Source organism: Eschrichtius robustus, chromosome 18, assembly GCF_028021215.1.
Source record: "Eschrichtius robustus isolate mEscRob2 chromosome 18, mEscRob2.pri, whole genome shotgun sequence".
NCBI lineage: Eukaryota > Metazoa > Chordata > Mammalia > Artiodactyla > Eschrichtiidae > Eschrichtius > Eschrichtius robustus.
The window spans coordinates 81868588-81884561 of NC_090841.1; the positions used below are offsets into that span (position 1 = coordinate 81868588).

The 15974-nt window shown below is 63.4% G+C and overlaps 1 protein-coding gene across 4 annotated transcripts in view; it reads right to left on the minus strand.

The window, feature by feature from the left end:
• Positions 1-15974, minus strand: part of RASA3 (RAS p21 protein activator 3) — an 89964-nt gene that overhangs the window by 14126 nt on the left and 59864 nt on the right. For 3 of the 4 annotated variants that reach the window (XM_068526463.1, XM_068526462.1, XM_068526465.1), the window contains exons 5-17: positions 12914-12990; positions 9502-9582; positions 9104-9176; positions 8400-8476; positions 7541-7645; positions 5942-6098; positions 5497-5645; positions 4859-4973; positions 4090-4164; positions 3351-3474; positions 2914-3020; positions 2041-2118; positions 387-464 (exon numbers count right to left, since the gene is read on the minus strand). In XM_068526463.1, coding sequence (XP_068382564.1) covers positions 387-464; positions 2041-2118; positions 2914-3020; positions 3351-3474; positions 4090-4164; positions 4859-4973; positions 5497-5645; positions 5942-6098; positions 7541-7645; positions 8400-8476; positions 9104-9176; positions 9502-9582; positions 12914-12990 — 1296 coding nt within the window. The remainder of the gene's footprint in view (positions 1-386; positions 465-2040; positions 2119-2913; positions 3021-3350; positions 3475-4089; positions 4165-4858; positions 4974-5496; positions 5646-5941; positions 6099-7540; positions 7646-8399; positions 8477-9103; positions 9177-9501; positions 9583-12913; positions 12991-15974) is intronic. The other variant, XM_068526464.1, reaches the window with a different exon arrangement.

The following is a 15974-nucleotide window of genomic DNA, read 5'->3' on the forward strand; positions in this document are numbered from 1 at the left end:
TTCTGGAACCAGAGGAGAGAGGAGACTCTGAGAAGCAAGTTGTCAGCCGGGGGTCCCTCTGAGAGGACCATGGGGTCTTGTCTCTGCTGAGACTGAGACGCTTCCAGCCCTACCTGAACCCCCGGCCCCTCCCGGGAAGGGCTGGCCGCACCCACAGCTGTTACTGCTCCTGAGAGGCTGCCAGGCCTCAGGTAACACCTGGAGGTCCACCTGCTCCTCTCGTGGAGCTGGAAGCCATCCCGGCTCCCCTCCCTGGCCCCCGCCCCGGGTTTTGCCCGCACGGGGCCTCCCCGCTCAGTTCAACCACCCACGGCCGTCTGGATCCCTCCCACCGAGTCAGCCGCCTCTGCTGCCGTGAGTCTCCGTTAATCGATGCCGGTACTTACGTTTTTCACTGCATCGGCGTACTTCTGCTCGTTGAAAAACTCATAGAATGCAGCCATGTAGGATTCCTTAAAACTGGCCTAAAATGAAACAGGTCACTTAATGAAGGCCTAAGGTCTCCTGGCCTGAACCTGAAAGATCCAGAGTGCAGTCACGGGCGCTGAACAGCGAAACACGCAGGTGTGGGTGCTGTCCGGGGCGCCGAGTACCCCGACCCCAGCCGCAGGGGCTTGCCAAACGCCGCAGGGCGGATTCCACTCAAGCCGTGTTCAAAAAGCGAGCCACACGGGGTCCTTGGTTAGATCTTTGTCATGCACGACTCAACACCTTTCGCGGGCGCGTGGCTCCCAGACGCGGTTGCTGGGATGGGAGGGGTCCTCACCTCCAGGAGCTGGGGCAACGGCAAGAGGGACCCGGGGGGACCTGTGTCCGCATGAGGGCACTTTGCTACCCTGGGTGTGAAAACGAGCGGGTCTGTGCAGACCTCAGCCCAGCAGGTGCCTGTTTATCTGGGCTTCCAGCCGACAAACGCTGGGGCTGACGGATGGAGGAGAACGTTGGCCCACGGCTTTGTGTCCCTCGGATTCAGAGAAAGCCGAGCGTTTGCCCTGCAGGGGGCTGCTTGTCTGCAGTGCTGAGAGCCTGGGTCACTCCACGCCACAAAGAACAGAATGGGGAGGGCTGGGGTGATCCTGTAGGTCATGGCTCAACCCTTTCCAGACAGAGCCTGACAGGCCCGTCCCTGAGGAACAGGCCACGTCACCGCCTGTGTGCGGGGTACCTGGAGCCCACACCGCTGCTGCTGTCACGGGGTGGACCCTCGGGGTTCTGGCACATCGTCAGTCTCCAGGAAGCCCCCGTGAAGGGGAGACGCATATTTGTCACCAAAAGGGGTAAAATGAGCTCAGACCCAGGGAAGGAGGGGGCTATCGCTGGCTCCGTGTAGACGAGCCCTCGGTCACCAGGCAGCACCCCGACTTCCTTAAGGTGCTCAGGCCGAGGACGCCCAGCTGTGTGGCAGGGCTAGGCAGTCCCTACAGCCAAGGAGACACGGTTTGCGGATCCATACATGGCAGCGGGAGTGTTAGCTGCCCACGGGGCACGCACAGGGGACGGTCACTGACCACAGGGGACATCACCGCCCACAGGGGACATCTCCACCCACAGGGGATGGTCACCGCCCACAGGGGATGGTCACCGCCCCCAAGGGATGGTCACCACCCACGGGGGATGGTTGCCACCCACAGGGGATGGTCACTGCCCACAGAGGACAGTCATCACCCACAGGGGACATCTCTGCCCGCAGGGGACATCTCCACCCACAGGGGATGGTCACCGCCCCCGGGGGATGGTCACCACCCACGGGGGATGGTTGCCACCCACAGGGGATGGTCACTGCCCACAGAGGACAGTCATCACCCACAGGGGACATCTCTGCCCACAGGGGACATCTCCACCCACAGGGGACAGTCACCACCCACAGGGGACGGTCACTGCCCACAGGGGACGGTCACCACCCACGGGGGACATCTCCACCAAGTGCTGTTGGCCTTTCCCCCCGAAGTGTGGTTTCACAGCCTCTCGCGGGGAGACTGGGCAGCGACTACTCCTTCCTCCTCCTTCGCGTTGAAAAGAGAATTCAAGTCAGTGACTCACAGACTTGGACTTGGACAGGCTGCCGAGGGTCTGAATGGTCTTCGAGACAAGCGTCAGCGTCCTCGACGTCTGCGGGTCCTGCCAGAGACGGGAAGGGGACGGTCTCACAGTTGAGTCGTGAATGAGCCCAGAACCGCCGCCGACAAAACGCACGACACCCCTAAAAGCTGCCCAGAGTGAGCGTCGTCCGTGAGTGAGCAGATAAACTCGCGAACGCGGGATTCCGAGGTCCCTGTGGACCCTCCAACCCGTGTGGTCTGGGAGCTGCTGAAACGCAGGCTCTCAGGCCGCCCCTGACCCCAGACCCCGTGTTTCCAGCAAAGGAGCGGATCCCCCTGGCGACCCTGGGGCTGAGTCTCCCGGGGACCCAGCCTGGGGGCCTCTCACCCTCCACACGGTTCGCAGGCTTAATTTAAAACCAGCAAAACCAGGAAGGGGCCCATCACCCTGGGCTTTCCGCCTAGCACTGTGGCCCCCTGGCACTCTCTCTGCAAGGGCTCGGGCCTCGGGCCTTGCTCACGGTGGGAGCTCAAAAATCATCTGCTGACCACGTGGCCTGAATGATGACTGAATATCCATGCTCCCTCTTCCTGTGTGTGGGCGTGGGTAACGTCATAACAGAAGCCCACAGAGGAAGCCCTGGTCACACCATCCAGCGGTTTTAACAACACAACTTTGATTAAAAAGTCTTGAAACCTTCCTGAGACAAAGACTTAAGGGCACGTGGCACGTTCACAACCCAGTCACCACCTGGGGCTACCTCTGCACCTCCCCGGCTCGGCTCGCGGGAACGGCCCGGGCCACCTGCTGGTCCAGGGGGCCGGACGGTCAGGAGGTCTGGCTGACTAGTTTACAGGACAGATGCTCACTTACCGTGTGGTGGGGCGTGAGCTGGAAGAGGTTGGGGGACAGGATGGCTGGAGCGAAGAACCTCAGGAAGATAAAGCTGCTCACGGCTGTGTACCTCACGTCCAGGTCATCTGTGGCCAGGACACAGAGACAGCCGGCTCACCCGGGCTTCTGGAGCCGCAGGGAATAACCGGGGGCCAGGAAGGAACTGGGAACCACTGGCACAAAGCTCGGCTGTGGCCTCCGGGTGGGGCTGGGGCCCAACTCACACAGGGGCGAGTGCAGACAGGAGCCGGGGGCCCTGCCCGCCGTGCAGCCCCCATGCTGGTGCCTGACCCCGCCCACTGGCTACGGGGTCAGAACCCTCGTTACGGGGCCCTGAACGTCCGTCCTCCGCCTGGAGGCCTCCGTCCAGTGAGGGGTGTGGGCGTCCCCACGGCGTGAGCGCCACGAGCACTCACCTTGGAAGCGCTTGGCGGCCGCTTCTCGCAGGGAGAAGAAGATGTCACACATGACGGTGGGGCAGCTCACCCCCGACTTGGTGATGACACTGAAGACGCGGTCCACGTACTGCCGCAGGTTCTCCTGCAAAGGGGGGGCTCAGTGCCGTCTGCTCCCGACTCCCCTGGGCGGCCGTACCCCACGGCCGCCAGGAGGGGCGAGGGCGGGGCTGGGGCCCCAGAGCAGCAAAGACAGACTTCCCGTCGCGGGTCAGGAGCAGCGCGTTGCAACCACAGTGACCCATGCAACCAACCAGGGACGCGGGTGGAGCGAGCACGCTGTGCCCCCCACATCGACCGACAGCCTAGAGGCAGCGCCCGCAGCGACGTGACCTCCCGAATGCCAGGACCGGTCTCTGCTCTTTAGAGGCAAAGACTTGGTGTGATTCGCGTGAAGAAACCACACGGAAAGATGAAAACAGGGACTTAGCTGTTTTAAAAATTGGGGCAGAGCTCCGGGAGCAGCCAGAGGTGGCCCAGGTTGGGGACCTGTGTTTGCTGAGCTGAGGGAGACGCCCCCAACCCATGGGAGGGTCCCGGTTACGGGTGGCGGGAGGCGCAGGCCGGGCGCAGAGCAGGGGAGGTGGTGGCTGGCGCCGGGGGGTGCTCCCCCGACGCCGCTGCAGCTCAGGCGCCCGCCACCGCCCACCATCCCGGGGGTCGCAGCGTCCAAGGCGCCGGAGGGCGAGCCGGGCCTCACCGTGTTGCTCTCCAGGCTCTCACCGTCCTTCAGCCTCACGGGGTCGATCTCACAGGACTTGTGACTCTGGCAGATCTGCGGAGAGCGTTGAGGACACGCAGTGCGTGAGCCGAGCCGGAGCCCAGGTGGGCGGGGTCACGGCGGGCGAGGCGGGCCTGGTCCAGGAGGGGCAGCGTGAGGCCCGGCCTAGGAGGGGCGGTCCTTCTCGAGACTGCAGCGCGGCGGCTGACACGGGATGAGGCTTCACCAGTTTATTAACGTTTTACCTCAAAGTGCTCTCAGGGTTTGGCTCACAGATCAAACCAGAATCTATTCTCAATTCCCTCAAAGGTCCGCAAGGACCGCAAAGGACCTGTTTTTTGGTGAAACTGTTCTGGGGGAAACAGCCCCTCCCAGGAAGGGGTCAGTAAGAGATGGAGGGTCACTCCTCCCAGGGTGTCTGACCCGGGGCAGGGGTTTGGGGTGGGGGGGAAACAGCAGCAGGGCTGTCTCTCCGCCCTCGCGGATTCGGGGAAGGAGGCGTCCTCGAAGAACCAGCTTTTCTCTTGCGTGTCATTCTGTCTTAGCGGAATGATGGACTTGCTTAAGTATTTTTCTAATTTGAGAAAACAAGGAAGATTCTGGGACGCTCAGAAGGTCCCCTTGGGAAGCTGGGGAGAAGCTGACGTGGCAGCCACAGCTCTGGGCTTAGGCGGGGCCCGGGGCTGCGGGCTCTGTGTCGCCTGCCCTTCCCTCGGGACTCTCTGGCCCGCCAGCAGCGCCCCCTCACCTCCTCTATGGTGGGCTTCAGGGTGACGTGCAGGTAGTGCATCCCCGCCAGCTTCATCGTCTCGTCAATGCACTTGGACGTTAGCGAGTTTCCCCGGAAGATGGTATTGGGATCCCTGGAAAACAGTGTCGGATAGGGAGGCATGCAGGGGGCAGGGAGGCCACCTGACCGACGCCTCGCAGCGGGGGCCTGAGCCCTGGGCCTGCCTGCCGTGTAACAAACCCACCGCGGCCACCGCCGGGTCCCCAGGGCGCGCCGGCCACGCGCCCCCTCACCTCCTCAGGGCCTGGGGTCAGCACGGGAGGCAAAGCCCAACCTCACGACACCTCCAGCAGGGCATGCTCTGGATCTTTCTGAGCCAACGGTCCCAGGGAGCCACTCCCAGCAGAACCCACCTCCCCGGAAGGGCCGCGGCCCCAGCCTCAGGAATGGAGCCGCCCCCGAGGCACCCGGTGCCCGGCTCACCCCTCCGTGCCACGTGCCTCCCAGTTCCCAGGAGAAAAGGCGCATTTTTAAAAGAGCAAGTGTGTCTCTGAAGGAACCCTGACCCGTGTGGCTTCCTCTGGCCGCCCGGACCCCCGTCCAGCCCCTCACCAGGCCGGACCCCCGGAGGGTCTCGGGGCGCGCTCGGCACTCACTGGGTCCTCCGGACCTCGGCGCTGGCGATGGCACTGATGAAGGGCACCACCCGGCCGTAGTGCAGGAAGAGCCGCACCAGCGGGACGGCCGCCTCCTGCTTCTCCCTGCAGACCTCGCCCAGGATGTGGGCCGCGGACGCCGAGACGGGCTGGGGAGACAGGGCGTGAAGGAGGCGAGCCCCAGGCCCAGCCCCCTGCTCCGCGTGCGCCTGGCGGGTCTGCGCCTCCCCCCCCCACACACACACACAGCACCGGGGCCGGTGAACAGAGGGCCACGACCCTGGGGTCACAGTCAGGCAGAGCGCCAGGCGTGGGCGGCACCGGGTCCTGTGGCTCTCGCTGCGGGGGGCGTGAGGGCTCCCATCCCCAGCAGAGGGAGACCCAGACGGTCCCGAACACACGGCAGGCCCAAGGGGGGGCCACGGTGCGCGGGCCACGCAGGTACCTCCACGTCCGCCGACCGCAGAAGCAGGTCCCGCAGGGGGCTGTAGTAGTCGGAGGAGAAGACGTGGTCTTCCGTGTAAACCACGTTCAAGCGCAGGGACCCCAGGTCTTCCGGCTTCAGGCTCTTACTGCCGTTGTCCCGGGGCTGAAGGAAGTACCTGGTGCAGGACACACGGACCAAACAAGGCAGCATGAGGCAGCAGCTCCCCCGGGGACCCCGCTTGGGTGGTCCTCCCGTCACAGGCTGTGTCGGGGTCTGAGGCAAGGGGACTCGGGAGATTCTGCAGGACACCCCGCTTAGGTCCCTCTGCCTCAGTGGCCCCCACCTGACACCCCCGCAGGGTCCGGGCACCTGGGGGGGTCCCCCATCTGACACCCCTGCAGGGTCCAGGCACCTGGGGGGTCCCCCATCTGACACCCCCGCAGGGTCCGAGCACCTGGGGGTCCCCCATCTGATGCCTCCCGCAGGGTCCGGGCACCTGGGGGGGTCCCCCATCTGATACCCCCCGCAGGGTCCGGGCACCTGGGGGGTCGTCCACCTGACACCCCCGCAGGGTCCGGGCACCTGGGGGGGTCCCCCATCTGACACCCCCGCAGGGTCCGGGCACCTGGGGGGTCCCCCATCTGATACCCCCCGCAGGGTCCGGGCACCTGGGGGGTCCCCCATCTGATACCCCCCGCAGGGTCCGGGCACCTGGGGGGTCCCCCATCTGATACCTCCCGCAGGGTCCGGGCACCTGGGGGGGTCCCCCATCTGACACCCCCGCAGCGCCTGCACGGGCATCCCCCACAGTTGTGTACTTCGCGCTGATCACACAGAGCCACAGACTCAGACGCTGGGGTGGGGAAGCGGGAGGGTGGGAGGAACAGGTAGGACAGGGGAAGGGGTCGCGAGCAGTTTAGGAAACTGCGGTAAAATAATTCACCCCTGAACACCGACACCCGACAGCGGCCAGCACTGAGCAGAGCCCGGGTGGAATCACCCTCATAAGTGCACGCCGGGCGGGGGGGCTTGTGCTGCAGGGCGGGCGGCCCCGGGCACACGGGCACCCAGCGGTGCTCCTGACGGACACTCTCCCTCTCCCGGCACAGCCGGCGGCCTTGCAGGCACCCGGCTGCTCTGAGCGCACGTGCCGGGCGGCGCGCCGTGGGCTGAGGCACTGGCCACCGGGGGCTGCCCGTCACAGCCCCGTCACGAGGCCGGGCTGCTGGCTGAGCAGGGTCGCCTGGGGCACTGAATCAGGAAGTCCAGTTTCCCCAGGGCACAACCAAATTTTACCCACCCGGGTCTGCAGGCATGCAGGGCTCTGGTGTGTGGCGTGGGGTGCATGCACCTGCCCCCGCCCAAGCGTCTGTTGCGGGGACGTGGGGAGTGAAGCCAGTCTGGGGCCGGAGCGGCCGAGACTGGCATCTGCTCCCTGTCACGCGATGTGACCTGGAAGCCCTGGTGAAAGGGAACTGGGTGCCCTGGAGATGAGAGAGGGAGACGGGGCGCAGGACGCTGGTCTCCGGGACACGCGAGGGTTTTGAGTGCGGCAGGGCACGGCTGGCACGGCCCCCTTCCATGCGGAGGCCGCTGCGGGGCCCTGGGTGCCCTCACCAGGCCTCGTGGGGGCTGGACTGCCGCAGCACCTTGAGCGGGACCCTCAGCTCCCCCAGAAACTCGTCCCCAAACTTCAGGTTGCTGGCGTTCCAGAGGTCCACCCTGGAAAACAGCAGTTGTGCGGGCCTCTTACCGGGCGGCGAGGAGGGGCGGGGTCCCGGCGCCCCCGAGCTCTCCCCAGAGAACCCGGGGCAGGACGGGACGGGGCCTGAAGGCCACACTGAGCACGGCTGGAGCAGTTCAGGCCCTTGGAGGGACAAGCCCGCCTGCCCGGAGCCCCACCCCCATGGCCTGTCACTGCTCGAGGCCAGGCTCGCGGGAGGGACCCGATTCTGCCCCCTCTGAGCTTCCGAACCTCAGGCGCCTCGGGAAACCCTGACCCACAGGAAAGCAGATTTCAAGTGATGTCAAATCTGGAGAATCCCTACGGTTCTCGTGAGCAGGGCCCATCAGACCTAACGCGGTCACCCCAGCCTCAGGCTTATGATCTGTCCCCTGACATGGGGGCGGTGCTGCGGCCGGCGTGGCAAGAGGGCTGGTGAGTCCCCCAGCGGACGCTGCGACCGGGCACAGCGAGGCCCCCGAAGCAGCGGGACCGTGAGCCAGGCCGGGCCTTGCACACGCAGAGGGGCTCGGAGCCGTCGCCCTTCAGCCCGGAAGACACTGCAAGGCGAACACACACCACCTTTGCCCTTTCGCCACCACCCAACATCCTCACGTTAAAATAACCCAGAAAACTGAAGTTCCTTTCTGTCCATTCCCCAATGTTTAAAGACAAAGCAAAAAGCAAGCAGGAGAGAGGCAAGCAGGCCGCCCCGCCGAGCCGGAATCTCGACCCCGAGCGCCTCCCGCTCACCGGATTTCCAGCTTGTCCACGTCCTCGTCCTCGAAGTCGAAGTGGGACTTGCGGTTGTAGCTGCAGGGCCTGGTCACCTGGGGGACGGAGGGAGACCGTCAGGCCTCTGCTGCCCCTGGCTGCCCGCTCTCCCTGGGAGCAAGGCCCCCTTGTGCTCATCTGGGCCGGCCCTTGCGGGGGAAGAACGGCCACCTGCGCGTCACCGGGGCCGCGGCCGCGGAGCCGACGGCTGGCGGTTCTGCTCTGGCCTCGGCCCCCGCGCCGCCGTCCTGCTGGTGGTTCACATTCTGAGGGGCAGCCGGGGGCTCTCATCTGAATGCACTTCCTCTTCTGCCTCAAGACCCTCACTACTTCCGGTGAGACAAGCCTCCCTCCACTGCTCAGGGAAGACTGGGTGTAGCAGGCAAAAACCAAGAAACCCCAAACCAACCAAACCAAACCAAAAAACATCAATGTCTTGATAATTTGGAAAGTATTAATTTGTCAGGATTCAACTCAAAACCGGGTCATGCTGGAAGCAACAAACAGCCTTTCTGCCCAGGGAAGGAAGGACGGTTCCTAGGAATTCGAGCTGCAGGGCAGGAGGGGGTCTTCACGTGGGGGGACAGCACCCCAGAACTCTCAGAAGTAAGTGACTGAGGGTCTTTTTGCCAAAGACCCTGGGGTGTGCGTTTCAACTGCATTTGTGCCACTGAAACACCAACCTCAAAGTAAAACACTTCATCAAACTGGGGGTTGTTGGTCTTCTTTTTCACTTTTGTCTTCTTTGCTTCCGACCTGTAATCAAGGGGGAAGGATCAGGATGGAAAACAAGCACTGTTGATGACGAATCTCTTGGCTGAGGCTGGGCCACCCAGCACGCACGTCACCACGGCCTACGGGGCCTGTCTGTCTCCAACCCCAGATAGTATGCAAATCAGGGCCCTTTACTGAGCCAAAGATACCCATCGTGAAGATCAGAAAGGCTCTCTTTTTTACAAAGCAACTCTAGGGCAATAAAGGCAACAAAAGGAAGTTAAAATTGCACACCCTCGTCTGGCTCACCTGCTTTCCCGAGTGGGGAATCCGACCTCGCCCCCCTCCCAGCCGAGGCTGTACTTGCCTGCACGGTCCCGCCAGGGTCACCGTGGCGTAGGGGTCACACTGCCCGTTCACGATGGGGAGGCCCTGGCACTCGAGGATGCTGAGGAAAGAAGTGGGAGGTCAGGAGGGGACCCGAGGCCAGCGGGCCATCTCTCAAGGCCACCCTGGGGTCCGGGAGGGCAGCTGTCTCCACAGCTCAGGCCAAGAGCTCCGAGGCCCTGCAAAGTGCTTCCCGGGGGCTCCCGTCTAATAAACAGAGATGGACGCGCTGGTCAGCAATCAGCAGACATCTGGAGGCAGGAGAAGGTGTGCGTGCATCCAGGGAAAAGGGAAAAGCAGCCCGGCTGCGGAGGACACATTGCTGGTGTCGACTGCAAAAAAACGCACAACAAATAATGTTGAGAATTGTTTTATTTGGTGGACTTTCTGAGGACTCAAGCCCGGGACGCAGCCTCTCAGAAGGCTCGGAGGGACTCCTCTGAAGAGGTCAAGGGGGGAGCCAGGATATATAGGAGTTTCTGCAACAAAGACCAGGTAGGCGGAACATCAAAAGATTACTGTTAATGAAAGCAAACCAGACATCTCCAGTTAAGGAATGTAGCGCTTCTCTGTGTGTGGGAAGGTACAGGAGTCTGGGCTCACTGAAATCGTTCCTTTGATGTGCACCTCAGCTCTCTGGGGCCGGCGTCCTGTGCTTTCCCATCCGGAGTCCCCACAGGGGCACCGTGGAGGCAGCTGCAGTGGCTGCAAGCTTAGGGGCCGCTACACCCTTTGTTTACTGATACGACAGCTGACATTCTTCGTCCACAGTGGAGATTTCCCTGAGCGAAGCCCCTGCCCTCCCTTCCTAGGAGCTCGAGAGAGATCCGCCTGGCCCGGTCTGCCAGGTAGGAACTGTGGTGAAGTCTGTGTTATCGGTGGGGACCTGAGGGCCCGGCACTCCAGGGGCTTAGAGCCCTAGGCTGGGCGTTGCCTGCAGCGCACCTCTCGGGCTGGGAGACCCCGTCTCAGGCTTCACTCTGCCAACCGCCCCGGCGCCTGGCTTCCTTTGGGTTCTGGACCGCAGTCACTCCCGCTCTTGGACCGCCCTTGTCACTCCTTCGCCTTTTACCCTGGGCTGTCGCTGGACAGCTCCTGCTCCTGCTTCTGGCTGGATGCTGGACGCTGTGAACTTCACATCGCTGGTGCCCAGATTCTGGGCTCATCCGCGCTGTCAGTGGTTGGGGTCTCTTGTTTGGAGAGCAATTCTCGTCTGCGGCTCTGTCCGGGAGGTGCCAGCAGCCTTGTTCGGGGACAGTGCGGCCCCACCGCCCGGTGTGGCCCCTGGAGTCCGTGCTGAGGGTCGGAGTGAGCACAGGCTCTCCACTGGGCTGGTGGAAACTCGAATGACCCCCAGCTCTATGGCCCCGTCGCCCCTTTGCCCCCTCGCCTGCCCGGCCCTGAGGGACTCCACCTTGCCCGTTCTCGCAGGTCTGGGGAGTGCCACGAAGTCCCCTCCCCTGCAGAACATGCCCACCGTGGCCTTGATGCCCCAGCTCCCACCTGTCGCCTCACCCGCCTTGGGGTCTGCTGGGGACGCCTCGCTGGCCGTGTCGCCGACGCACCTCCAGGATGAAAGCTGGCCTGCGGCGACCTTGTCTGTTTCCCCACTTGGGGGCCGATCGCCCTCCATCTGCACGGCTGGCTCACACGGCGTCAGCTCCTTAGTCCTTTGTGGCGGGAGAGGGGTGAGTCCCCCTGTCCCATCCTGGCTGGAAGCAGAGCCCTAACCCCATACTCGGATGCCGCGGGTCTGAGTGCCCTGCTTCCTCGCTCACTCCTGCACGCCGGGTGGCCTGGGCGGCTTCTGCCCCTCTCGGGAGCCTGGTGGTCCTGACGCTTTACGGGCACTCTTCTCTCGGGGTGAGGGCCCGTCTCCTCCATTCCTGCTCCCTGGAGCGTGTGGCCCCTTCTCTCTCCATTTCTCCACCACTTTGTTCTGTCCCGCTAGACAGGCTGGCCCTCAGGGACTGGAGTGAATCTTTTCAACTCTTCTTCTTTCCACTCTTCTTTCTGGAATTTCTGCACTTCTCTCCCTGCTACTAACCTGCTCTTGGGTCATCTTCCTCCCTCTGTGAACTAACTCGTCACTAAACAAGTATCTTCAGGCACATTTCCAGGGACAGGCACAGAACCCTGAGCCAGCCAAGAGCTTGTGCAAGGGGCTGACACCCCGAGAAGCCCCCGGGGGCTTGGGGGCCTGGCAGCCACAGGGACAGCGGGTGGGTCACGCATGGGAGGAACACACAGGGCGACCCGTCGGGTGGGCGGGTGGGAGGAGGTCTCAGGACAAGAGCGACCCTCCCTCAGTCGGGGGGCTGCTGCCTCTGGGGCTGGAAGCATGCGAAGGGGCTCACTCGCCCCCTCCCTGTGCCAAAGCCCAGAGCTCAAGGCAAACGCATTTTTGTCACATTCAGTTGTTGATCGGGACGGTTGGGACAGTGGTGCATTTTGGATCCGCAGAGATAACGGTTTTCCCGGCAGCAGCTCAGACGGGGGAGCAGTCCTTCCCGCAGCTGGCGTCTCGGAGAAGCGCTGCCAGACTCAGGGCAGCAGCCGCGCGTCAATGTCACCCCCACTCCTTACAGAGCACCGTGGGGAAGGCGCTAACCAACACGCTGACTGGCCCCAACTGCAGTTACACGTCCCGGAGAAAAAGAAAAACTGACACGCTGACACCTGGATGCAAAACGCACAATAGGAAAACAGGTGTCATGGGCACATCGCACCCCCCTCCCTCAGACGTCACTTCACCAGCTGCACAACCTGGGGGTCACAGCTCAGCTGTACAACCTGGGGGGTCACGGCTCAACTGTACAACCTGGGGGTCACGGCTCAGCTGTATAACCTGGGGGGTCACGGCTCAGCTGTATAACCTGTGGGGTCACGGCTCAGCTGTACAACCTGGGGGTCACGGCTCTGCTGTATAACCTGGGGGTCACGGCTGCTTGCAGCACATCCGACCAGAGCCTATCTCACTGGAAAAGGTACATTCACACCCCAGGCATTTGTCTAAGCCGATCCCATACACACATGTGCACACTCACACCTACACACCTGCACACACTCACACGTGCACACTCATCAAGCATACAGGGTAGAAGGAGCTCCGATTTCGGGGTTGAGGTCTGAGGTCAGGCCCCAGCTCTGCCCCCATCTCACCGTTTCCACGACCCCAACCTCTTTGCCTAAACGTCGCCCTGAGTAACTGGTTATTTGCAAAAGCCAAATGCGTCACCTCCAGGGTGAGCAAGGATGTTAAGAAAGTCATCTGGGGAATGCCCAAGCCTGGGAATCCTGAGTCATTTGTTTAAAAAACATGAGCCACCCCGCTCCCTAGGGGTTAGACTTAGTCCTGGGCAGACAGGCCGTGGCGCCGTCCCGTGTCTTACCGCGTGGCCAGCTTGTGGCAGACGACACCCGAGTCGGTGATGACCTCACTCAGCCTCAGCTCCAGGTGGACCTTGCCCTGAAAGTGACAATGACAGGGGGTCACAGGGGGGCCACAAGCAGCGGGAGCTCTTGGGCTCCGATCACAGACTGGTGACACATGACCCTGCGTGGCATCCACGCGCGTCCAGCCACCCGGCTCAGATCCCAGAGAGTTAAAGAAGCTTCCAGCCCATCGGGCACGACGCTGACAGCAGGCACTGTTTCCGAAGAAAGAAAAGGAAAAGGTGCTGGGGGGAGCAGTGTCCCAAATGGGCCTGACGGTCTGCTCTGGGCTGTGTTCACTCACACGCCGCAGGCCCCGGGCAGGCGTGGGCAGCTCTGCCCAGGCGTCTCGGTGCGTCTGCGTCTGCGGCAGGCAGGGTCGGAGGCCAGCAACCTCAGCCCTGCTCCTTAGGAAGGAAGCGGACGCTCACGCGTGCTCTGGGAGGAGGGGCAGAGCAGCTGGGGTAAAGGAGCAGCCGAGGCTGTGCTTCCACCCGTCTGTCTGTGCAAAGGGCGCCGGCTGAGGACGGCGAGTGGGCAGGGCAGACACGGCCAGGGCATCATCAGGGCCACGAAGAGAAGGGGGGAGACCAGCTCCCGAAAAGTCCAACAGGGGGATGCACGATGCTCGTGTTTCCGTGAGCGAGCGTTAGTTTAAATTAAACTGACTTTCCTTAGACACGGAGGTGAACTGGATCCATTGTCTCCAAGGTCCTTTCCGACTGAAACCCCTGGACCCTGCAGCCTGGGGAGAGCCTGTGAGGGCCGCCACGTCTCAGGAGAACCCAGGATGCGGTGGGGATGGCTCACCAGCTGGGGGGTCGATGTGGGGCGCTCAGCCCCGCATGCTCCCGTCACTGCCCCGACAGTCGCCCACTGCAGCGCGGGAACCCGACCCCACGCGGGAGCATCCAGCGCCCCGGCCCGGGCCGTCTGCACGGGGCGTGTGCTGACCTGGCCCGCGGCTCCTGGGCCCGGGATCCTTGCTGTTCCTCTTCTGCCCCAGGGAAGGCCGCTCCAACAGCGGCCAGACCTTCCCACCTGCTGCTTCTAAGCTTGACCTGAGCCACCAGAGAAGCGTTTCGACAAAACGCCAGCAGCACCGGTTATGAGAAAGGGAGAGGCTGGACCCGGACAGGCAGCCTGAGGATGGGGGGCACGGGGAGCACCCCCAGCTAGAGCCCCGCCCGCCAGACAAGAGAAGATAAACAAGAAAAGAGGGTCTGGCCGTGAGAAGGGTCAAGGGCGATGCCTCCATCACCCCAGGCCCTCTTGTCTCCTACACACCTCTCGGGCCCCGCACTGGTAGGTGACACGAGCTCCCCAGGATAGCCTCTCCCACTCAGAGCAAACCAGCTCCGGGATCGCGAGCTTGGAAGCGAGCAGCTGCCCCGGGCCGCAGCAGCATGGGGGGAGGCTGGCCTCACGCACCAGACACCTCACCTACGACACTGACACGGGCTCCCGACGACACGGATGCCTCCCCGTGGGGAGCCCAGGCCGCGGGTGGCGCTCACGGCCACAGACGCGTCCAGGCCCCCCAGCCGCCGGCAGGGCTGGGTGCCGGTCTTCCCGGCCTTGCCCTCACCTGCGGGCAGGCAACCCGCGACAAGTCCCGCGAGGTAGGACCAGCCCGCAGGCATCACAGCCGCGCGGCCCGGGCGACACCAGCATCCCGACCCGGAGTCACATCTGTATCTGCGGAGGCTCTGACGGGGCCCGCCCCTCGCGGGGGCGCACTCGCCTAGAGCAGCGGCTCTTCCCACGGCGGCTTGGGGCGTCTGCCCGAGCGCCCTTCACCCACCAGGCGCGGACACAGGGTCCACCGCGCACCGCGACCCTCACGCGCGGCAGGCTGGTCCGAGAGTGAATCCTTGGGGCCGGTAACTGGGGCGGGAGTGGCGGGGGGTGGGCGGCCTCCCTGTGCGGGTGGAAAAAGCAAAGTCCCCAAAGGCCAGCGGTGCATCCTGAGCCACCCCACCCTCAGCACTGTCGTGCCCACGGGAGCGGGCACTGCCGTCCTTACAATGAAACAAGAACGCATAGACTGACGGCCTGGAAACCAGCCCAGCAGGAAGCTCAGCTGTCACTGGTGGCCCGGTCAGCCTGGTGTCCTTCGTCGCACCCCAGGTGCACGGGCGCCCGCTCTGAGGCAGACGGTGGACCACGGCCCCTCAGACCGACGCATCCCCAGTGATGCTCGACCGGCTTCCGAGAAGTTGCCCCAGCCTCGGGCGCCGGGCGCTGGGCTGAGGCGCCGCCGGCCGTCCAGGCTCCTGCTCCCCAGTGGAGGACGGACGCGGACTGTGGCCGCTCGCGCTCCTCTCCTGGGGCAGCGCGTCCTCCAGGAGGGGGCAGATGTTGCCAGCTGATTCGTGCTGTTACATTTCGGGGGGTTTGGGGGAGGCTGGTATGAGGTAAATAAAACACACACACACACATCTCGGAGAGAAACCCCTGCAGAACAGCCCAGGATCTGCAGCTCAGAAGCTCACACCCATGCTCACTGCACAAACAATCCCACCGCAAACACCAACGCCCGGGGTGCCGCGGGCCACACCCTGCACAGGGCAGGCAGGAAGTGTGGTTTCCCAGGCTCGGCCTCTGCAGGGCACGCGACCTTCCGTGGATGCACAGCTACACACAAAACTGCCCCCTCTGCTTGTTTTGACCCCAGCAGGAGCCCTCTCCCCAGGGAGGCGGTCACAGGCCCACCTGCCAGGCTGAGGGCAGAGGTGGCCATGCCTCCCATAGGGGCCGGAACCCCGGAGGGGGGGGTCCAGCTGAATCGTGCTCGTTAACAATTAGCCCAGGCAGGACGTACTGAGACTTGGCCGGAGTCCTCGCATTTATGTTGGTGTATGAGAAGAGAAACCTTAGGACAGAGCATTGAAAATGCTGATTTCATGGTCTTTCCCAGTCTCATTTAAGGAGAATAATGATAAGAAGTTGTTTAAAAAAACAGCTGGGACTGAACTGCATCACCCACCCTCACGGAATATCCACTGGGATAGACCA